This window comes from Euprymna scolopes, chromosome 37 (assembly GCF_053919585.1).
Source record: "Euprymna scolopes isolate OS-2025 chromosome 37, ASM5391958v1, whole genome shotgun sequence".
Classification (NCBI taxonomy): domain Eukaryota; kingdom Metazoa; phylum Mollusca; class Cephalopoda; order Sepiida; family Sepiolidae; genus Euprymna; species Euprymna scolopes.
The window spans coordinates 61302253-61326850 of record NC_136518.1 but is presented as its reverse complement, the minus strand read 5'-3'; the positions used below and the strand labels follow the sequence as shown (position 1 = coordinate 61326850).

Below are 24598 nucleotides of genomic sequence, written 5' to 3'. Positions count from 1 at the left end.
CGGAAAACTGCCTCCAGGCGACAAAAGGGTCTGTATCAAATGCCCCGTATAGCGCTTATGTAATCTGCTCCATGGTCGGATCCTCCCCTAGCTGCTGGTACACGGCATAAGCCCCTTCAGTGAGTCTCAATGGGATAACCATAGCTGGGTCTTTAATCTTGCACAACCGGCAAACGCGCTCAGCCTTTTCCAGCCATTCGACCACCGAGGGACCAGTGGGGGAGCCATCGAATTCCGGAATTAATCTGATGTCAAATTTCTCCATACCAAAGCCGAAATAGCTTGTAATCAGAGTTTTTTTTTGTGTCTGTTTCGATTTACTCAAAACCGCACACACCTCGTCTTCTCATGTATCGTTCTCTTCTTCCTCTTCTACTTCTTGCTCTTTTTCTTCTTTTTTTGTCTTCTCAGTCGTTAGAAGCGTCGTCTTTTCTTGACTACGTTTTTCCTTCTCGCTTCTTGCTCACAGTGACCCGTTTTTATGCTAAGCTGAACTCTCGTGTGTGCGATAGAACACGAGATTTTGCGTGATTACTTGGCAATATTAACCGGCCGCCGCCATCTTGCCATTTTTCTTTGGACGTACCCGCTTTGCAGAATGCACACCTCGAGTGTTTGTCAGGTAAGCCCGTCTGTTCGCAATTTATTACACATCTTGCAGCATGTGGATATAGGAAGATCCCAGAGACGAAACTCCTCCATGCTGTCAGAACCGAACATGTTCTCACTATCTTTTAGCACATACAATCTTAGTTTTTTTTTTTGTTTTCCCCCCGTAAAATGACGTTTGTAATTAATTCACCTTCAAGATGAATTTTTGTACCATTAACGGGCGTCGTCATTCTGTTAGTTTTTAACATAGTCGGCTTTCGTAATATTTTCCACGTTTTGAGATTTATTATTGAAAGATCCGATCCACTGTCTAATTGGAATTTAATAGCCTTGCCGAAAATGTTAACCGTTACATATTTGCGTAGATTTTCATCTACGACGTCCTTAGTTCTGGTTTGACGTACACGGCTTCTATTCTGAGTTTTCCTACAGTGCGAACTTTTATGGCCGATCTTATTGCATAAATGGCATCTTTTTGCTAAAAATGGGCAATCCCTTACCCAATGTATTCCACCACATCTGAAACAAACGCTCGGTGCTTTTAGTTTTTCCGAGTTTCGGTGATTAGCGTCTGTGTGCCATTTCGACGTTTTTTTTCTTAGTTACTTTTTTTATATTCGCGATGCCTGCTTCGATATTTCTTGCATCTTTTTTTATAATTTCTACTTTTTAACAATCCTCAGTCAATTTTTAAAGTGTTAAGTTCGGTTCATTTTCTAATTTTGTAAGGCCTCTGCGCCTGATTGCCGCATCTTTTCCCGAGGTTAACCCTTGCACAAACACAAGACATTTAAAATTGTCTACTGTTAGTTCAGACAACTTAAAGTCATCACAGTGTTTGTTCACTACAGCTGCGTAGGTAACAAGATCGTCATTATCGTCTTTTACCACATTCAAACATCTCCAACGCTTATGAAAAAGAGACGTTTTCGGCGAGAAAAGTTCTGTTAACAAATTTACCGTCTCATTGAATGATAAATCTGCTGTTTTCCGAGGCAAGATGTAATCCACGAATTTATCACGCTCAGCCGTTTCCAATTTTCGTAGTAGAAGTCTGGTTTTCTTTTGATCAGACCAGTTGCTGCAGTCAATATTCAAAAAATCTTCATAACGCCGAAAATATGCTGCGAATGATTTTTCCTCTTCCTCGTATTTAAAATTGTCTATCGCGGTCCATATTGTATTCTGAGAAAATGCTGAATTGCTTTCCGCGTTTGCATTATTCTTAAAAATTTCTGTAAGCAATTCCTCTTTTTGTAATTGACGTTCGGCTAACTGTTTTTGAACTTCTAATTTACGTTCAGCTAATTGTTTTTACAATTCCTTTTGCTGGTCCTCGAATCGTATTTGACGTTCAGTCCAGTGTTTTGTGGATTGTGACTGACGCTTTGCGGCATCGATATGCAACTTGGTCAAATGTTCCAACGCTACTTTCCATTCGTCCATTTTGCTTGTCAGCATTAGCAATTTCAAAGCATTCGCTGAATTTTACAAAACCGTTAAAAAAAACATAAATATATAAAAAGTTCAATGTCTAAAGAAAAAAAAAAATCAAGTGTATATTTTTCTCCAGAGAAAAAATAAATAATGCCCGATTTTAGCAGGGAAAACCATAAGTGACGAATTCTTTTTCCAAAAGTATAAAAATTTACCTTTCTAAGTCGCGACGAACCTTTTTCTTTTTGCAAAAGTACAGCGCTATCTTTGAAAGTCGTGACGAACTTTTTTCTTTTCAATTCTTTTTTGTCCGTAATGATTTGCGTTTTTTTAATTTTTTTTTTTTAGTTACCGTGAACCTTTCAGTTGCAAGTGTTATGTTAGACACTTCCTTAGGCTTGATAACATTTGAGTCCGACGTCGTTAGTATTTTTAGAATACTATTTCAACGAGAGTATTTTTTTCAATGTTGTTACTGGTTTCGATTTTAGTATGCTCCTGGAATCCAATGTCGTCAGCGTTTAGTTTTTTAGAACACTGTTTTTAAACGTGAGTACGTTCCCCGAAACCAATGTCGCCAGTGTTATAGCTTGCAATAATCCACAAAGAAAACAGAACAACGGAATAGAGTTTAAACAATGTATTACTGGAACAACAACGTAAAAAGGTTACAACTGAAAAGAGCAGTAAACGTCACCGAGCAGGCGAGGGTCGCTCTGGTGTTTAATCCACACCTGGGATCAAAAGGTCTATGGTTTATATAATGGATAGAACAGTTGGCTTATTTGATTTACATTTACATTTAATTTAATTTGTTTCTAACTATTATTATAACCAAGACCAACTGTGTGTAAAAACGGAAGTAAGTTTTCATTTAACCTATGAGTTATTTCCCTTTAAGCTGTGAGATTTTGTTTCCCTGTTTGAATTTCATACATGGCGATGGCTATGTTTTATGCTTCCAAAAATCGAAAATATGGTCGGCTTTCAAGAAAATCGTAACAACCTAGAATATTTAGTGTATCTTAAATAATATGTGACTAAACCCTCTACCCGGCAATATGTTTTTTTTTTTTTTTTTTTTTTTGTTTTTTTTTTTGGCAACGCCAGGCATGCACAGCAAGTAACAAATAAACCGAAAACATTAACAAATAAAAAATAAAACAATACAAGAATAAGTTACTTACCTTTTCTCCTGTAAGAGGGGCAAACTGCATAATCAAAGTCAAAGTTTCGGCTGGATTTAAAGATCGAATTGCATTCTTAACACTGAACGGACCCATAGTGTCAAGAACTGAAGAGGTAAGCTGAGTTTGGCAGTAAAGGAATTAGTATTTGAACGAGAGGAAAAAAAAAATGATCATCACCTCAAAAAAAAATAAAAAAAAAAAAATAAAAAAAAAACGCAAAGAAAATATGTTTTCTTCGCATCAACTTTTTATAATTCTAAATATGTAACGTGCCTACCGTCGCAGCTACAAACAAACAAAGAAAAGAAACAAATAAAATTCCGGGTCGGCATGTTTTCTTTTTAGAAAACGTATTTATTACCGTTCCTCTATCACATCTTGACACCACTTACAAGTCTTTCGCCATCGTCTATCTCGACCGGGGTACACTTTCCTTCTCCGACCACACAACGGTCATAGCCAGCTATTTCTCGTCTTCGACTTTATACGTCCATCTCCTTTCGGCGGCGACTTTGTTTCTTTTCGACGACGTGGTGTCCTTTGTTTTTCTTTTTCTTCAAACGCAAGTCCGAGCGCACACTTGCCAATTTGCATACGCATTCAAATGCTGCTCCTGCTGCTAATAAAATCGTTTGCCTTCCACCCTTCGACTGCTGTTGATATTTTCCTACATACTCACATGCGTTCTGTTACAAACATACAACTTAAAAAAAATTTTTTTTTTAACTTTTTTCACCATAAACATATTGCCACTTCGGACATAAATGGCTACTATTTTGGATCGTGTCTAACAGGAGACTGTAGATAGTTGAGCAGCGAGACGTCTGTTCACATTACATTTAAACTTTTGCAGCTTAGTACTTAAGGAAGCAGGAAACAGGGAGGGAAGTTTAAAGCATAGCAGTCCGAGAGGAAAAACTATTAGAGTAGAAGGCTTTCCGGCATCTAGGGACTTCAACAGTGAAAGGGTGGGATTTTGCTTCTTGAGTTAGTCAGGAGTATCTACGTTGAGGAGGCACAAGTGATATGAGTTCATCAGAACACATTCCATTAAAGTACTTTTCAAAAAATGCAAAAGGATGCAACACTGAGGCGATGAGACAGAGATTGGAGTTTAATTGATAGGTCGATAGTACGGGGCTGATTAGATGGGAAACTCATTTTTTGAGCCTGTCTTAGAGTGAGAGTAGTGGTATATATGCACTCAACCAGATGTGGCAGCAATAGTCCATGCATGGTCGAATTGTAGTTTTGTAAAGGTATAAGATACTCACTCTGTGGTAGGAGTAATTTTCTAATTGTTGCTAAGAATTCAGCCCCCCCTCCCCAACGTTTTTTAAAGAAAATAATATGCTTATTTATTTTTTTCACAAAAATATCAATGCACCACCTTTCACACACCCGGCCAACACCGGGTAGCTCCGCTAATGTTGTTTTTATTCCCCCTCCCCCGGGGTTCCTTACTATACCACCTACATACACCCTGGAACCCCCGCTACTGTTGCTTTGACTCCCCCCGCCCGGGGTGGGGGTCCTTACTACACCGCCTAAACACCCGGACAACACCGAGAACCCCCGTTAGTTAAAAATAAAGTTTAACATCCCTCATTGGCTCCTTAGTGACTTCTTGGCTATTCTGTATTAGGCAATATGTGCGGCTCCCAAATTTCTTTAAATTTATTATAGAATAAGAAATTTAACTAAATTGATCAAACAACATTTAAATCAGTAAATTCTTCATCGTATAAAATCTTTAAATAAAGCTGTAGAAATCACAAGCGCAGACGTTCAAGTTTGATATTAAAAATTCAAACTATCAGCACACGATACGATCAATGTACCAAGAAAAACATTTGATTAACGAATAATTTAAAAAAATCGATCTGTCAATTGGCCACCTCGTTTGTGCGATGTAACCTCATTAGATTATTTTCTTTAGGGGGTGGGGGTGTAAAGTCCCAGGTCTATGCTGATAAACCAGATACAATAGACCATTTGAGAGAAAATATTTGGCGTATATATATATATATATATATATATATATATATATGGGGCTCCTAAGTCTTTGACAGACTATGGATACCCACTGAGGGGTGCCTGCGCGTGAAATTTTTGTTGCAGGAGCTGAGATAAGCGGAGAGCACAAACAGCGCCTAGAATTCCCAAATGGTCACCCATCTAGTACTAAACAGACTCAACGTTGCTTAACTTCGATGATATGACGAGAACCGGTGTGTCAACGCGACTATACCGTATATAATATATATGGCTAGGTTTCCTTCCTCTTATCTATTTGCCTGGCTGGTATTAAGTTACTTAAGCTTTTATGCAATGTCATTCTCATAACATTTATATGCTAATTAACATGACGCAGGATAGATCTTTTATCTTATTATTATTAATATTCATAATATATATATATATATATATATATATATATATATATATATATATATATTTTATAAATATGGAAGTGGTATATATATATATATATATATATATATATATTTTATAAATATGGAAGTGGTATTTTCCACTGGAGAGCCGTATATTTTACATCTGCCCTGTTTTTAAATCTCCAAAACAGCTACATTGATAGGCTGCTGATGATCCCCGTTTTCTATTTAATAATTTTAGTTAATTTTTTTTTTTTCCTTTTAGAATTCAAATTTTCTTTTATAATTGTAAACTTTTTAGAAGTCGGTTTATGCAAGTGCGAAGTCTATTTCTATTTAACAATTTTAGTTTTTTTTTTTTTCGTGTATAGTTGAATTCTCTTTTGTTAATGTACACATTTTCACAATTAATTTAGATCGGATTATGCACGTGCTAATCAGCGATAGGTTAATATTTTTTTCAGGAATTTAAATTGCAGTCTTTATTTTTATTTTTACATTTTTTTTTACTCAAAGCTCCTTTAGACTATATACAATATATATATATATATATATATATATATATATATATATATATATATATAGAGAGAGAGAGAGAGAGAGAGAGAGAGAGAGAGAAAGAAAGAAAGGGAGAGAGAGAGAACTATAAAAATAAAGCATCTATTCAAGTTAAAAATCCTTCAGTGTTCATTTCCTAGCCACCCCGTATTAGGCAATATTTATTGTTGCTTCACGATTTGTGGCTCCCAAATTTAACTAAATTAATTATGAAATAAGAAATTCAACTTAATTGATCACGTAATATTTGCATCAGTAAGTTCTTCTTCGTATACATTTAGATAAAGTTGCAGAAATCAGACACGAAAACGTTTAAAACTCTGCTATGAGAATCATTTATGTAACTATAAAAAAACATGTAAATCAAACCATTTTCCAATTGAGATTTGAAATCATTTCAATTTTTTGTATTTAAATTCTTTAAGATCAGATGTATTCTTGTATTTTTAATTCTTTAAAATGCGATAAGGCCATTAATAGAATGGTTAGTCTCTTCCAATAGAAAAGATATCTTTCAAGAATTTTAAGAAGATTTCTTTTTCTCTTCTGTTTAACACAGCAATGCGTTTAATGATAGTAATTAACTGACGTCTTCTCTCCATATTTTAGTTGATCACAGAGATAGACTCCAAGATGTTATACAAACACAGACTGTTCTTTCTCTGCTTTGAATCAATTCTTCATTTCGTAAGACTTCAGGAATAAAAGTTTTTATCTTCAACAAGGAAACTATGCTCGAATCAGTGACTAAAGGAAAAGGAAACTAAAATTCGGATTAAAAAAAGAAGTTTTGTGGAAATATTTAAAGTTAATTTGTGTCTGCAAACGATGAAGGGAGTTTTTAATTAAAATGATTTAAAATAATGAGACAATAGAATGTGTTCATTGTCTAAAGTTTATCTTTAGAGACAATGGACATCTTCTGGAAGGATGGTTGTATTATAATGGGTTTATTTTGAAGCAGGAGTGGTGGCATTACTTATGTAAAATATCACTAAGAAATCATGCGATGACCAATGAGTAAATGAGCAAGGACTAATTTTACCACAAAAAATGTTTCAAAATGGCCGAAATTGACCTATTAAGTAGGGAAAGACTAGTTTTATTTCTGCATTTCTCATCGTCTTAGTTGGTAGCAAAACTTAATAATCTATTATTATTTATTCTAGAAATATTTTCATGGTCAAAGAATTATAAAATCTTGTTCCATTATTATCTATTCTAGAAATATTTTCATAGCCAAAGAATTTTTAAGGTAAATGATGTCGAATAATGAGACAAAATAATGTGTTTATTGTTCAATGTTTATCTTTAGAGACGATAGATATCTGAAAGGATTGCCGTACGGGTTTATTTTGAAGCAGGAGTGGCGCACGATGAGCAACAACACATCTGTTGTGTCGGCATTGCTTATGTGAAATATCAGAAAGAAATCATGCTAGATGACCAAAGATTAAGTGTTACAGAAAAAAGGGCTGCCCCCTTTTTCCTGTAAATAAGAAGAGCATTAGATAAATGGAAATAAGATTAGGATAAGCCGAGACTCGAACCTTGTAAGCAAGGTTCAGAAATTGATTTAGAATCGGAATGTTAGATATTATTTGTATTGTAAAAAGAATTAAAAAAAGGTCAGCTAAAAAATAATGAACAATAAAAATTAAAAATATATTGTAAAAATAGGTTAGTTAAGAATTCTTTGTTTGCAGAAGTGTTTTTTTTTTTTTGAAACGGTGCTTAGCCACGTGAGTTGGTCACGTTTTGGAAGCACACATCTGACGTCATAGCAAAAAGGTAATTCTCAATAATAGGAGCTAGGATTAGCCGATTAGAAGAGGCGAGAGTCGGGCAGTAAAGTTCTAACAGCCAGCAGAGTCAGATGGAAAGAGCTGAGATGGTCAGAGGAGTGTCCCCTCAGAGGCGAAAGGGTAGAAGTTTAACCATGTAGAACCAATGTGAATTCCTGACGTCAAATCATTCGACCGGTCAAATGAAATAAAGAACATCATCGATTTTTGTAACTGTTGTCCTCGTGTCGTCATTCAACAATTAAAGGTAATGTGTTAATCATCCTTATATGAACTTTGTATAACCCCTTTCCAAGTAATGTGTCCCCCTCCTCCATCATAAGTAATGATTCTCCACCTCTGATGCAAAAGAACAGTATAGCACTTCCCTTAAATAATGAATTCTCTCTCTCTCTCTCTCTCTCTCTCTCTCTCTCTCTCTCTCTCTCTCTCTCTCTCTCTCTCTCTCTCTCTCTCTGTTATAAATGTCTCTCTCATCATCGTCAATTCTGTATTGCATGTGCCCGTTATATGTCCCCATCATCTTTCGATATATGATCCCCAATACAAAATCCCCTGCTATGCAACATAAGTGGGCAACGACTAATTTTACCGCAAAAAATGTTCCAAGATGGCCGAAATTGATCTATTAAGTGGAGAAAGACTAGTTTTATTTCTTAATTTTCCTTCTCCTTAGTTGGTTGACAGCAAAACTTAATAATCTAGTTGAGCTTGTTTATGTCTATTCAGCTAATAGTCATGATAATAGCACTCCATAAACTTCTATCAAACCATGATCGTATTCTTAAATAAACTTTAAATAAACGACGTATAAAAATTATGTTGAGCGGGAGTTTTCCAATTTAGGCTAAAGTAAGCATAAATTATAGGAGTGGAAATTTCCCGTAAATACTGAAAAATTAATAATGTTGAATGATGATTAGGCTGTTGAATATGACGTACTGGACGGGCATATGTAGATTAGTAATCTTCTATATATATAAAAGCGAAAATGTGTGTATGTATGTTCGCTTTTTGTGTATGTCTGCAAAAGACTTTTTTCTGGCAGATTCTCGAGGCCGTCGCTCATTTTTTTAATTTTTTATATCACGTCTAAATGATAATATCTACGACTTAACAACGGGGGTCGCCTCTCTATTTAATTTGCCTGACTTTGAAACGTTAAATATTCAACATTTTTGGATCGGCGCGTGTTGCTTTCGTTTTTCTATATTTTTCTTATATAGAAAAATGAAAGCAACACACGCCGATCCGAAAATGTTGAATATTCGAATCATTGGCCCACGGCCAGTGGTCTCCAGAAAACGATGTAACGTTTGATCAATGTGGGCTTATCATCGTCATATCAGACGGTTACTTTCATTTGGAGACGAAACACTCCCCCTAATAATCGGGTAGCTGGTTTTCCCAAAGTTAGGTAAAACCAAACAAACCGGGTTATTGACACCATTAAAAACTGCCCCGCAGAAAATATTAACTGCTGAATAGCTATTTGTTACGTCGTTAACTCTACGACTTCTACTTGACGTCATTAAGTGCGGGCACCTGTCAATTCTTTTCTTACTTAAATAAATTCAAACGTCTTCAGTGACTCATTCTGGCTGGCCGAGCGGTTAACGTGTCATGTTTTTTTCACATTTTATTTTCCAATTTCGCCTCAGGGCTTCGGATTCAATCCTACCTACATACCGTGTTTCTTTTTGATTTAAGAGAACACACCTCGAAGCACCCGGGCAACGCCGGGTTCCTCCCCCCACCCCGCTAGTGTTTTAATACAATGAAAGTACATTTTTTGCGAAGCTTAACAAAAATGTCCATGTTTATTTTTAATCCCACGACAGCCGGCATTGCTTATGCCAAAAATCAAAAATAAATCATGCGAGGTGACCGGAAGTAATAATATATTAAGTTGGTATATTAAGGGAAGAAGTAGTTTTATTTCTGAATTTTCCTTTTGCTTTATTAGTTGCTATAGCAAAATGTAATAATTTGATCCAGCCTACTCATCTATAATCATATATTTAAATAAACTTTAAATAAATGGTGTATCAAATATTGTTAAGAACAGGAACTTTCCAATTAAGGCTATAATAAACATAAAATTAGAACAGAAATAAGCGTCATTCATTCTAGAGAAGTTAAAGCAGTTTCCTCCAAAGGAGGAAGTTTCATGGAAATATCAAGTTCACAAGTGGTCCCCTATCGCATGTATATATTGGTCAAGGGAGATGATGAAGGTAGGTTTTTACAGTTCTTGCAGGCAGGTATTGACGTTCTCATACATACAGCTTCTGGTAATTCCTAAATGTTCACTTATCTTGTACCGATTAGGCTCAACCTCGCTTACCTTTAATGATCTAATAAGATAAGAACCGTTATGTCAACGTGATTATGCTGTATACGGCATAACATTAGAGCAATGGAAAATTCCCTTAAATGTTTAAAAGTTAATAGCCTTGAGTGACGTAATAGCCAAAAGTATGTAGATTGCTAATTATGTTTCTGAATTTTTGAGATGAGGATTAGTTATTCGTATTATTTGGTTTCATCAGACTACTGTTCTCATCTTGGATGTCATTTTCACTACGTTTCGGTCGATATAACCTCCAACCTTCTTCAGGAGTGTCTTGTTGAATGTGAGAATGTTCCTGTCAAACTCAGGAATTGGGATGCAATTTCGAACGGAACCCTTTATTTAGTTCACGGGGGTAACATACTCTTGTTCCGTCAGCCATGATTTGATAGAGATATTAAGTAATTTACAATTGCAGAATTACTTAGGACCTCTATCATGTCATGGCTGACGGAACAAGAGCATGCTACCCCCCCCCCGTGAAGGGTTCCATTTGAAATTCTGCCCAAATTACTGAGTTCGACAGAAACATACCCGAGTGTTGACAAGATACACCTGAAGAAGGTCGGAGGTTACATCGACTGAAACGTTGTGAACATGACATCCATGATGAGAACAGTATTCCAATGAATCCAAATAATGCGAATAGATTACTAATTTTTTTAATGAAACGAAAATAAATTTTTATGCAAAGTCCAGTAGATAAGTGTTTCTATTTATTACAAACAAAGCTCGAAAGCTAATAACATATTACGTGGTGTTTTTTTTTTTTTGTTTTTTTTTTTACATGGAGTTCACCACTTATCAAGGCCCAATAGCCACTCAGGGATAAGGGTTATTGTGTGTACAGTAATCAAAGGGATAGTGTAGCAATAGTATTGAAGAATTTGTAAGGTGTCATTACTTAGGGGGGGGGAGCGATTCATCAGGAATTTGTTTGTGTTGGACTTGAAGATATCCAGGTTGAAGTCGGGAGGGAAACAGGCAAGCGGTGTTATTTCTGAATTTTCTTTCTCCTCAATTAATTTCTATAGCAATGTTTGATACTTTACTAATTGTTGTTCTGTTAAAAGGTCATGATGCTAGCTTCCCATGAGCTTAATCATAATTTTATGTTGAAATCAACTTATCTTGAAATAAATATTATTTTTCCAACTTGAAAAATAATATAAAACAGTAGTTTCTACATGAGTTTATGGTAACATAGCACGGATGCGCGTATGTAAATGCATGCAAAGTGACGTCACCAGTGGGGGGAAAAATGACTATGAAAAAGAGAAAGAGAACAATCACGAGAGAGACGAGATAACATTTGAGATCTTGTGCGAGACGTGGATAACATTCGTGATCATGTGCAAGGTGTGAAGGACGCTCGAGAATATGATCACATAAGGGGCGTCATAGCGGTAAAGAGAGAATGAGGAAATAAATGTTGCTACAAGGAATTCGACTGAGCTTCAATCTATGGTCCCCCCTCACCAAACTTTCACAAGAAACACTCGTCTAGCTGTAAACACTATCAATAATTCCCCCCACTCTTTATCTGTGCCTAAACCTAAACGTAGATTCCATGTACAAAGCTTCTTTCTTAGAACTGCACGCCTGTGGAATTGTCTTCCGTTTTCCTGCTTTCCGGCTGACTACAATATGGTTGTCTTCAAATCTAACGTAAATAAGTTCTTGATGAGCCGTTCCATATAAGTTATCAAATTTACCAAATTTTCATAACTAATGATTACTATATTGTCCAATTTCTACTGTACACTCTTTAACCCTTATCCTTGAGTGGCCTCTTGGCCTTGATAATGTGGTGATGCCTAAGTAAAAAAAAAAAAAAAGAAGAAGCGAGTTGGAGTTATTTCCTATTCTTTATCTTGGTCCCCTTTGCGACTGAAGCTGCACACAATAGAAGAATTTGTTTTAAATAAAAACAAACAATTAAAAGAATTATTTTTGGTATTGGAAAATAGGCATAATGTTTTCCGATTTCGATACCTCAAAAAGTTCCGATTTTTCTTATTTCCGATTCCAATTAATCGTTCCAACACTGATAATAATTCATTAATGTAAAAGTGTCACATTTTATGAAAACAAAAATATATTAATAACATCGTTTTATGCTTCCATAAAAGCAATTGTAGACAATATGTATTTAAGAGCCGCTCAAGGATAAAGGTTAACTAGATGGGAATGAATGCCAGTCAAAAGATGAGGAATACTATTGGTCGAATGAACTCCGATTATTTTTGGGCGGTTCATTTCAGAAATTTGTTGACACTGAATTTGCAGGTACCCAAATGATAAATAGCTGGGAAACAGTCCTGCGGCAATGTTTTCTACAGGTGGAAAGCCCTTACAAAAAAAAAAGCTCTGTCAATGGACAATCCGTTTAAGCTATGCACATGGAGGAAAAAAACAAAATCTTTTTCTAGTTGTGTTAGAAAAACGAGTTATTATATTTCTGAGATGAGGATGGATAATTCGGGAGGTTGGAGGTTCAATTCTCAGTGCGGACGAGATTCAAAATACAACTGCGAATTACTGAGCACTAAATCAACCCAAACATGGCCTAGGGGACAGGAACATGCTAGCCCATCGATTAAATAAAGGATTCTGTGCAAATTTTTGAGTTGTTTGATATGATACACCTGAAGAAGATCAGAGGTTAGATCGACTGAAGCGTTGTGAGAATAACACTCAATATCAAATAATGAAATAACAGTATTCTGAATAATCCAAATAATACGCAATGATTTTACTTCGATTAAGAAATTAAAATGTAAAATTAAAAATGGTGGCAGGGTTTAGAGCAGGAGTACACAGTGGTCCTCATTTATTCCCGGGCAACGCTGATGTTGTTTGATAGCCTATCAATAAGTGCAAGTTATTGCAGTCTTAGAGGAAGAGGGTGAAAGAAAGAGAGAAAAAAGAAAGAAAGAGTATGTGCTACGGCGAAAATTCAGAGTTTATAGGTAAATTTGATTACGGCAGTTAAGTAAAAAAAGAAAGATTCCCAAGTATAGCAAGATACACTTGAAGAAGGTCGGAGGTTACATCGACTGAAACGTTGTGAAAATAACACTCAAGATTAGTACAGTAGTCCGAATAATCCAAATAATATTAAGACGAGTTCTTGTTGTGGATGTCTTACAAGGAGGAACCAAATACTGGAGCTCAGTCGAGCACTTTCCATGGGAATGACAGTAAAGAGAGGGACTAATAACGTTTATTCTGAAAGAAAGGAGTTGTAAGTAAGAGAAGAGATCATCCCCCACTAGATTGTGAAGTTAATTTTGTACAATGCCAAAGCAAAAAAGAGTCCTCTGTGTGACACCTTCTTAGATGTGGCAGCTGTAGTTCTTTATGTTTCTGCATTAAACAAAATGGGTCGCAACGCCATAAAAAAAAATCAAATCAACGATAAGTAGTTTTAAGATCTAGTTTAGATGAATGTGATTGGTTTCTTAGACGCGTCGAAAAGCTTTTAAGACGAAGTAATCCCATAATCTATGCCATTATATGGATGGAATCATCCTGGCCAACTTTATTGGTAAAACTAGAAACTGAAATCCCGGGAGTAGCTCTTGGAATAATAAGGACGTCGTTTATTGCACTTACAATTTTACGGAATCCGAATATACTGATCAAATTCTCTTGAGTATTGCATCAGATAGACCCTAAAAAAATGTCATTGTTTTCCTTTTTTTTTTTTTTTACTTCCAAAGTAACTGCTTATCAAGGCCAAAAAGCCACTCGAGGATAAGGATGAAATTCATTGGTTTACTATCAATCTTACCTTTCTCCACATTTTCTGCAATTTTCAGCTTGATTCATTTGTTTCAAGTATATATACATCTAATAGATAAAATTAAATCGGTCATTTTACAACCTAGACCCAAATAACAACGCATCTGACAAATCGATATTTAATTCTGACTAGTTATTTTTTTTATTTATTATAAAAAAAAAATCCAGGTGGAGTAAAAGTGATCGGTGGTCTACTTAGATGCGCCAGAAAACTTTTAAGACAAACTAATCCATTAGTGTATGCCATTAAATGGATAGAATTACCTTGGCCAACTTTATTGATCTACATTCTCTGCCAGTGTTCTCGTTAATTCTGCAGAAAGTGCAGACCATGGAATGGACCGTGTGGCCATATCAGGGCTCATCAGTAGTCGAAGCAGGTAGTAGTAGTAGTAGTAGTAGTAGTAGTAGTAGTAGTAGTAGTAGTAGTAGCATGAATGAGATTTTTTTTTAAATCTAGTTTGAGCGAATGTGATTGTTCTTGCAGATGCATCGGAATACTTTTAAGACAAAGTAATCCATTAGTCCATGCTATTTTATAGTTGGAATCAACCTGACTTGTTTTATTGGTAAAGGGAGATTGAAACCGAAATCCTTGTGGGTCGATGTTGGAATAATAAAGATTTGATTTATCGTAGAAAATAATAAATTCAGTTGTCGAAGAAACCAAACGGGAGTAGAAAAACTGTCAACTCTACAGAAAACAGAAATTTAACTCATTCACTTATATACAGATTCGATATTTGCTTAAGAGCTGATTCATTATGCATCGTTGGGTGTCTTTCTTGGCCTTCGGGCCGGGATCAAAGTGTAGTATATATTCTGCAGATGCTGCACTTAAGATAATTTGTACCAGTCAATGGAGGGGAAACCCTCTATACTGGGACAATTATTATTTTTGGTAACCAGAGTGCCCCCTTTTTGCCTACTTTTAGAGGAGCTGGTTTTTACCCCACATTAAAAACGGCCTTGTGCCTAATTTGCTTTGGTGGGGAAGCAAATAAATACAATTAACCTCATTTCATTTTTTTATTTAAAAAAAAGTATATATATATATATATATATATATATATATATATATATATATATATATATATATATTCCAGGTAGAAAGATATCCAAAAATTAAGAATAATTGAATTTCAACAAGGATCGTTGATAGTGCTCAATCAAAGAGAGCAAATTATATTTTTTTATTCTTTATGTAAATACAATCATATCTTGCTACGATGTGAAGACCGTTTCAATCATATCTTGCTATCTTGATTGAAACGGTCTGTGCATCGTAGCAAGATATGACTATATTCACATAAATAATAAAAATATAATATAATATATATATAATATATATATAATATATATATATATAATATAATATAATATATATATATATATATATATATATATATATATATATATATATATAAATAATCTCTTTTGAAACCGAGAGATACATACTCTCGTTGGGGCGTGTTTGTGTATTTCCTAGTATGTCATGTTGGTGTTAAGTACTACGACTATTGTTCTTTTTATATTCTATTTCATTCTCAATATAAATACCTTTCTTTAACCTATCTCCGTGCCCGTGTCTTCTGTAGTGGCTTTATATATAGTCTAGCAGAACTGAAGAGCTGTGATACAGCGAGACTGTCTGTCTGTGGATGACTATATATATATATATATATATATATATATATATATATATATATATATGTACTCTACCAGGCTTGTGCAAACAAATAAGGAAAAATTGCCCGGCTGTAAAATACGCTTAAATATGATATTTTGATTAATGCAGATTTCGTATTTATTATTATATTATACTGAACCCAATATATAGTAATGATTTATAAAGTTTTTAAAAAAAATGACTCGTGCGCCACCACCAAGAGTCGAAACCAAAACTTTTAGCTTACGATTTATTTTTTCCTTTGACGTTGATGTTTGACCTATGAAGACATGTTTGCTGCATAGCTAAAAATTAAAACATGAACTACGTTACGCAAGCATATTCGTAATATTGTCGTTCAACCTTCACCTTTCATTTCTTTACACTTTTGTACAGATTTTCTCCGGGTAAAACCCAAATATAAGGTTTCACATGGGTTCAAATATATTATATATGAAGTTTCATGCCTGTAGACCAAAAACTGACAAAGAAGTTTGGTAAGCAAAATTTTTTAAACAACTATACAGTGCCGTCAAAAAGAAAGCCCGCACTTGTAATTTTTTCAAAAACTGCAAATTTAAGCTAAATTTAATATAACTGTTTAAACAACCTATACCTCATTTGATTCGCCTTTTATTCTTCTATAATTTTACCTGTTCATATTTGACTTTTAATTGAAATATTAAAAAAATAACTTCAAATTGAGGAAGCAAAAAGAAAGTCTGCAACAACAAATTTGCTTAAAACCAGCTTAAATTATCGCCTGTAAATCAGTTTCAAATATCAACCAACAGGCAACAAAGCATCTCTAATTGTAATTGTTGTTGTCCCAGGTTATACAACGTAACATTTAGTCCATATGCCACGACTTTTTCTTAGTGAACGTCAGGAGCTCATTAATCTCCACCTTTCTGGTTTATCCAATCGAGAAATCGGCCACAGATTGAAATGTGATGAGAAAACGGTACGAGAGACTGTGCAAAAAGCACCAAAACACCGACAGTGTTCGTGATGTCCCTAAATCTGGGTTTATTAGAGTTACTTCTAACAGGGAAGACAATGTTATCAAGATCCGCAGCCTAAGAAACAGATTTGAAACGGCACCCAAAATCCAACAACAGTGCAATCTTATTAAAAAGTGCTCTCTTTCTATTGTTAAGAACAGATTAAAGGAATTTAATTTGCAAGGAAATGTTGCAGGACGCAAGCCAATGATTTTTTGGAAAGAACAGAAAGCGCCGTCTAGACTTCGTCAGATGCAATGAAGATCATGACTCTTCATATTGGTTAAAAGTGCTTTTTAGCGACGAAAGCAAGTTCAATCAGCTAGGCAGTGATGGTAGGCAGTACGTCCGTCGGAGGAAAGACAAAGAATTTAATCCTAGGTGCCCAGTTTCAATGCTGCAAGGTGGTGGAGGTTCGGTTTTGGTATGGGGCATTATTAGTTCCAATGGTCCAGGGCCTATAGTTCACTTGCAAGGTCAAATTAATTCGACTAAGTACATTAATATGTTGATTGAGAATTTTCTACTCTACTTTGGTCGAAATTTGGATGATAATCCCATCTTCATGCAGGATAATTCTCTCATTCACACAGCTAGCAATTTCAAGAGGTTTCTGGAAGAGCATGATATTCCGTGTTTGGATTGGCCTGCACAATCTCCAGACCTCAATCTTATTGAAAATGTATGGCATTACATCAAGCAACAGCTACGCAATGATAAAATTTCAAATTTGGAAGAACTTTGGACAAAAATTAAAGAAAAGTGGGATTCCCTTTTCCTGGAGTATTGCTGCAGTCTAATTCAAGGAATTCCCAAAAGATTGCAGGCTATCAAATTGCAGAAGGGCTATGCTATTGGATATTAACTAGTTCATTGTGTTCCTATTGTATTTGTGTTGCATTAATGTGCTAAAGTTATATTTAAATAACAACTTTCCATTGTGTGGACTTTCTCTTTGCCTCCTCAATTTGAAGTTATTTTTTTTTTAATTGATGTGAACACTAGAATATTTCAATTAAAAGTCAAATATGTACAGGTAAAATTATAGAAGAATAAAAGTCCAATCAAATGAGGTATAGTTTGTTTAAACAGTTGCATAAAATTTACTTTAAATTTGCAGTTTTTGAAATAATTACAAGTGCGGACTTTCTTTTTGCTGCCTGTATATATACACATACATAAATATATAGAAAGAGTTTACCATTATACAAACTTTTTACGCAAATATTATGCAAGTATAAACCATGTAGAATATCTGCATTAATATAATTACACGTAATAGTTAACTAAAGATGATCATCCCATAAGAAAACCGAAAAAAAAAACTAATAGGGAATTAATTAAAATGAATATTTTAAAGAATATGCAAATTAGCTAGATCTTTTGCTAGTGAATGCAATTCCACGGCCCATACATAACAAAGTTGTATTTTCTTTTTAAATAAGCAGAAAGATGGTTCGCCTTTTTTCTTCTTGGCTTTCAGGTGAAGATCTTTTTTCTGTTATCAAAATGTAGTATCTGTTCCGGCAGATACTGCAATCAAAGACCATATGTGGGACTAACTCCATATATAAGACCATTGCTCTTGTAGCAATCAGTTATTGGTCAATGTAGGGGAAATCTTTCATACCAATTGTCACTATCCAGTTCCCTCTCGGGGGAACTGGTACCCCTCCCCTCACTCTCCACCTCAAAAAACGGCCTTGTGCCTAATTTGCTCAGTGGAGAAGCAAATAAATAACAAAATAAATAGAAAAAAAGTGTTTTTAATATGAATATCAATATACAAAATAACCAAATTTATAGGAGTAAGATATGTGTGTGTGTGTACGTGTGTGTGTGTGTGTGTGTTTGTATGTGTGTGTGTGTGTGTGTTTATAGGAAATTATAGGAAATTATGAATAAAACTATACATTTTAGTTCGTTAAAAAAGGACGAAAGTTATGCCAAATTATTGACTGATTATGGTTAAATTTGTGCTCATTTATTGCTTTAAATACTAATCCCTTTTAATCTCTATAATTCCTAACTGTGCATTGAATACATACAATCCTAGTTTGTTACATCTTGAAGTGTTTTAAATGGTTTAAGGGAGAATATGGATACAATCTTGTATCTAAAAATTCAAATATTTTAGATTTTCATTTAATTTGATTCACAGTCATTAGGTATCAATCAAGTAAGATTTCCTAAATTTTAATTCTACTGACTGTTTTCCTCCTACCTATAGCCTTGGTCTTTTCAAGACTGAGGTCAATAGACGTCTCCTGTTTTTTTTGTTTTTTTTGCAATAATCACCTTTCGTTTCTGTTAGCTCCTTACATCAAGTGACTTCATGCTTTGCCTGGAGAGACTTTCATAATATAAACAGAACTTAACTAGACGTTCTAGCCTATTAAATATGGATAAAAGTACGAGCCCGTTGACTTAGAATGAGAGTTTTATGCTAAATTGATGGTTAAATATGGTTAACTTAATGATCACTTTTGCATTAAAATCCTTAGTAATTTATTTATTGCGGACTATTATCCTATTCTTTTTATTGTATTTATTTGCTTCCCCATCAAAGCAAATTAGGCACAAGGCCGTTTTTAATGTGGGCTAAAAACCAGCTCTCCTAAAAGTAGGCAAAAAGGGGGCACTCTGGTTACCAAAAATAATAATTGCCCCAGTATAGAGGGTTTTCCATCCATTAACTGTTACAAATTATCTTAAGTGCAGCATCTGCAGAACATATGCTACACTTTGATCCCGGCCCGATCCTATTCTTTATAGTTGTTGTTTCATGACGTTTCGACAAACTATTCCTCTGGCCTTTGTCAGGTGGTAACCATGACAGGATAGGAACTCCGAATCTCCTAACTGCATTCTCAGCAATTACTGCCGTCCATAGTTGTTGTCGTCTCACCACGTTTTTGGTCAAGTAAGCCTCTGGCCGGCTTTGGGTAGGATTGAAACTGCTATCTTCAGACAATTCTCACCTGGAACCATAGAGATTCAACGTCTCTATCCACTGTGCAACGGGCTATAGATGGCAGTAATTGCTGAGAATACAGGTAGGAGAGTCGGTTCCTATTCCATCGCGGTTAACACCTGATGAAGGCCAGAGTAATAGTTTGTTGAAACGTCATAAAACAACATCTAAGAAAGATGAGAATAATAGTCCGCAATAAATAAATTGATAAATAATACTCACCTCAATAATGAATTCCAATTAAATAATATATAATCTTTAATACTCCCTAACTTTGCATGGAACGGATATCGTAATACTTAGTTTGCTGCACCTACTTATAACAGAGGCTCATACAAAATTTCAGCCACATCGACCCAGTAATTCCCAGAAAAAAATGGAATGGACAGACAGACAGACAGGCAGACAAAGAGAAATATGATATAAAAATTAAAAAAAAACAAAACAATATTAACCTGACTTTTATACTACTGTAGTGCATTCTTTATTTGTGCATTATTCCCGCCTACCGGAATAATATCTGGAGAGTTCTACGAATGTTGGTAATCACAATCCTCCAATGATTGACAGTCATTGTTATCAAAGATGGCTATTCTCACACGAGCATTCCTTGTACAGACATTCAACATTTATAGAATGCAAATTTATTACTCTACATCTGCTGACTAAATCGAGCTAAAATTTGATTAGCACATACCCACTCAATGGAAAGGTTTCAGGAGTCGAACCTGAGGACAAATCCAGAGCCGGAGTTCTAAAGGCTGTATGTTCTAGCAACTCATTTTATTTTTGCTTTACTAATGCGTGGTCCTATCATTTCCTCGTATAGTCCTGGATATGACCTTAAACTATATCCGATGGTGAGGCCCCAGCTTGCGGGCTTTGGGGAGTGTGGAGCCACCCTTTAATTGCCATTGTTCCCAAGTTCACTCTGACCCGGAGTGGTAGTAACTGTTAGGGTCCCAACTATGGGTTAAATAGAAACCGACTTAAAAAAAAAAATACTCTATTAAAAAATTGTTCTTCAAAATCACTGGATTCGGCATTCAATAACCTGAAAAGGGTTGATATGCCGTAAACAAAAACAAACAAACATTTCTTTGTATGTTCTCCAGTAAATGTTTGCACTAACTTTTTAACATTTAGAAAAGTTAACTTTTACGTCATTTTTTAAAAAACGTATTGAAGCCATTTTCCTTTTGGCATTTTTCATTCTCTAATAACTGACTTGAACCTACTAATACAGTTATTTTTTGTGTTACATGAGGCAATAGACTGGTATTTGTACTCTTCAAAACAGTAAACAATACTTTTGTAATTACTTTGAAAAAAAAAGGCATATTAGCATTATTTGGATTATTCTGACTACTGTTTTCATCTTGGATGTTATTCTCATTACGTTTCGGCCGATGTAAATTTCAACCTTCTTCGGTATGTCTTGTTGAACTTTGGATTTTTTATGTCAAACTCTAAAATTTATACGGAATTTTGAACAAGCCTCTTTAAACTATTTAATCTATAAGAGTAGCTTATTCTTCTTCTATCAGCAAGAAACCGTGGTGCAAAGGATAAAAGTGCTATTAATCATTTGTAAGTAACAGCCTTCTGGAAGATGAAGGTTTAATCCTTAGTACAGGCGATACTAACAATGCACTTTCGTATTATTTCAGACTCATCCCCAGTGATGGCTGACGGAACAAGAGCAAGGTATATTTGTGGATTAAATGAAGAGTTCTGTTAAAAATTTTGTACAGATTTATGAGTTCAACATAAAGATTCCTGAGTTTGACAAGACGTATCTGAAGAAGACTGACTGAAATATTGTGATGATAATATCCAAGATAAGAACGGTAGTCGAAATAATAAAAGTTATCAATCTTCATCTCTAAAATTCCGAAACTTTATCATAGATGATATTTTGTTTTCATTTAATACAGGGTGCATCACGGGAATCTGATGATTTTGAAGAAAAAAAAAACTCTGCGACTATTTCACAGGGTTAGGATAATCTCGTTCCGTCAGCACCGTGAATAAAATAAAGGGTTCTGTTCGAAATTCCATGCAGATATCCGAGTTTGACAGAAAGATTCCAGAGTTCAACAAGATATACCTGAAAAATGTACGCGGTGACCTCAACCAAAAGGTTGTGAGGGTGGCACTCAACATAAGCTCAGTAGTCCAAAGAATCCAAATAATTTAAGATTGCCATAAAATCAAATATTCATCTTTGACCGTTTTCAGTTGCACCGTGTCGAACTTAGGAATCTTTACGTTGGACTTGGACATCTGCACGGAATTTCAAACGGGACACTTTATTTAACAACTAGCGGGGGTACCCGGCGTTGCCCGAGTGTTTGTTTCCGGGACGGGGGGGGTGAGTTTTAAAAAATGTTAAGGTAGGTAAGTAGGAAGGATCAAACCCGGAGTCATTAGTAAAAGTAGGAAAATAAAGTGTGAAAAAAAAACAAAAAAAAAAAACATCTGCAACGTTAACAGTTCGGCCACCAAGAAAAGTCCATTCCAGTTGTTTAGGAAAAAAAAAAAAAAAAACGACTACGGTAGGTCGGCGCGAACGTGAAAATATAATGTGAATTGTCCAGCATGCTAACCACTATGCCACAGAGCACTGCAGCTTAGTTGAGTGATTTTAAATAACTTCACATGAAAGAACTACGAAGCCAAACCGGTGTTATCTTCTCAACTGTTCCTTGTGAACGATCCCCAAACGGTGTTAAGTGGTGGCAGGGGGAGGAGGAATTTATTAGAGAGAAAATATTTTACCACTTCCATTGATCTTAACCGATTTTGGCCGTGACTTCTCAGCAGAAAAAGTATAGAAATCTAAGATTATCGAGGAATTTGAGAAATAATAAGCCTATAACACACCTCAGATATTGTTCTGCCGTTTGTGCGTATTATATTTGCATGAAATATCTTGATTTTTAATCCTATTAAGGTCAAAATCAGACGAGAAAAAATGAGTTCATTTTATTTATATAGAGAAGACAAGAGATTATGAATAACCAATTCTCACATCTCAGAAATAAAGAAACGTTAAGTGATTTACATGTCTTGAAATGACATTTTCATAATATTCCAGTCATTGCATACTCCGGCATTCTCCAGTCATACATTCGCTGCAATGGCCTGTGTGTAACCTTCTGAGAATTCTAAATTTCACGTAATCAACTGGTATAGACGTTTAAATAGTAAATATCTTTTCATTTTTCCTTAAGTGTTTTTCATCGGGGATTGAACTCACAACTTTCACGTACAATTCAGTCTAGAATATGTATTAACGAATGCCTCTATCCATTTGGCTAAAATGTTGCATAAATTTGAGAAATAAAGATGAGGAAACAGTAAAAAATATTCGTATTATTTGGATTCATCAGAAAACTGTTCTCATCTTGAGCGTGATTTTCACAACGTTTCAGTCGATGTAACCTCCGACCTTTTTCAGGTGAATTTTCGAACTCGGAAATGTTTCTGTCTAAGGCTCCTAAAATTCGTACTAGAATTGTCCGCAAGGACCTGTGGCACCGTGGTTAGAGTACTTGGAAAAATCAATTGTAAAAAGTGATATTCTTCTGAAGGTTAAAGATTCAATCCTCAGTGTGGGCGACCGGAAAATACAATTGCGAATTAATTAGGAATTTTTATCAAGTCATGGCTGATGGAACAAGAGCACGCTACCCCCGTGAAGTAAATAAAAGGACCCGCTCTAAATTCCGTCCAAATTCCCGAGTTCGACAGACACATTCTCGAGTTCAACAAGATACACCTGAAGAAGGTCGGAGGTTACATCGACCGAAAAGTTCTGAAAATCATACTGAAGATGAGAACAGTAGTCCGATGAATCGAAAAATATGAATAACCAATCCTCGTCTCCAAAATTCAGAAAAGTCAAAAGTATATAAATACTTTAAACACCATCACTAATTTACTGGATTCACAAAAATAATCCTATAGTGTACGGATAACTCTAATTTCGAATGGAATTTTCCACTTTTCTAACCTCCAAAAGAAATTACCGTTTTAAGATTATTTTTCCACGTCGTTTTTTTTTTTTTTTTTTTTTTTCATGTATATAACTAATTAAAAGTTGAAAAAAAAAAGTTTATTTAAAGATAAATTGATTTCAAAACTGATTATGACTTAATGAAAGCTTATGGGAAGCTGGCATCATGTCTTTATACAGATTGACTATTAGTGTGATATCAAGATTTACTATTCGAAACTAGTCGGGGAGAAGGAAAGCTAAGAAATAACACCACATATATATATGATATTAGCTTTGGTAGTCTTTGATGATTTCTTTATAATACCATACGTAAACTCCACCCTCGTGGGATGAAAGTAAATTGAGACACTGATCTACTGGACTTAGCAAAGAAATGTACTTTCTTTTTATTAAAACATTAGTAATCTACATACTACCGTCTATTACGTCATATTCAGCATTTTAATCGTTACTTAAGACTATTATCTTTTCAACATTTAAAGGAATTTTCCGCCCGTATAATTTATGCTTATTTTAGCCTCAATTGGAAAACTCCCGTTCTTAACATTATTTTTATACACCGTTGATTTAAAGTTTATTTAGATAAACGATTATGGTTTAATAAAAGGAAAGCTAACTGACTATTAGCAGAATAGAAACTAGCAAGGTCAACTTTATAGAATAAATAATAATAGAATAAGATGTTATTATTCGATGACTATGAAAATATTTCTAGAATAAACAATCTGGCATCAATTAAAATGAATGGCTCTCGTCTTGGGGAGGCCTC

The 24598-nt window shown here is 34.9% G+C and overlaps 1 protein-coding gene across 3 annotated transcripts in view; it reads right to left on the bottom strand.

The window, feature by feature from the left end:
* LOC145261207 (cilia- and flagella-associated protein 74-like) overlaps positions 1-24598 on the bottom strand; it is a 2330915-nt gene that overhangs the window by 798868 nt on the left and 1507449 nt on the right. For all 3 annotated transcript variants that reach the window (XM_080119545.1, XM_080119548.1, XM_080119547.1), the window contains exon 34: positions 3237-3356. In XM_080119545.1, the coding sequence (XP_079975671.1) occupies positions 3237-3356 (120 nt within the window). The remainder of the gene's footprint in view (positions 1-3236; positions 3357-24598) is intronic.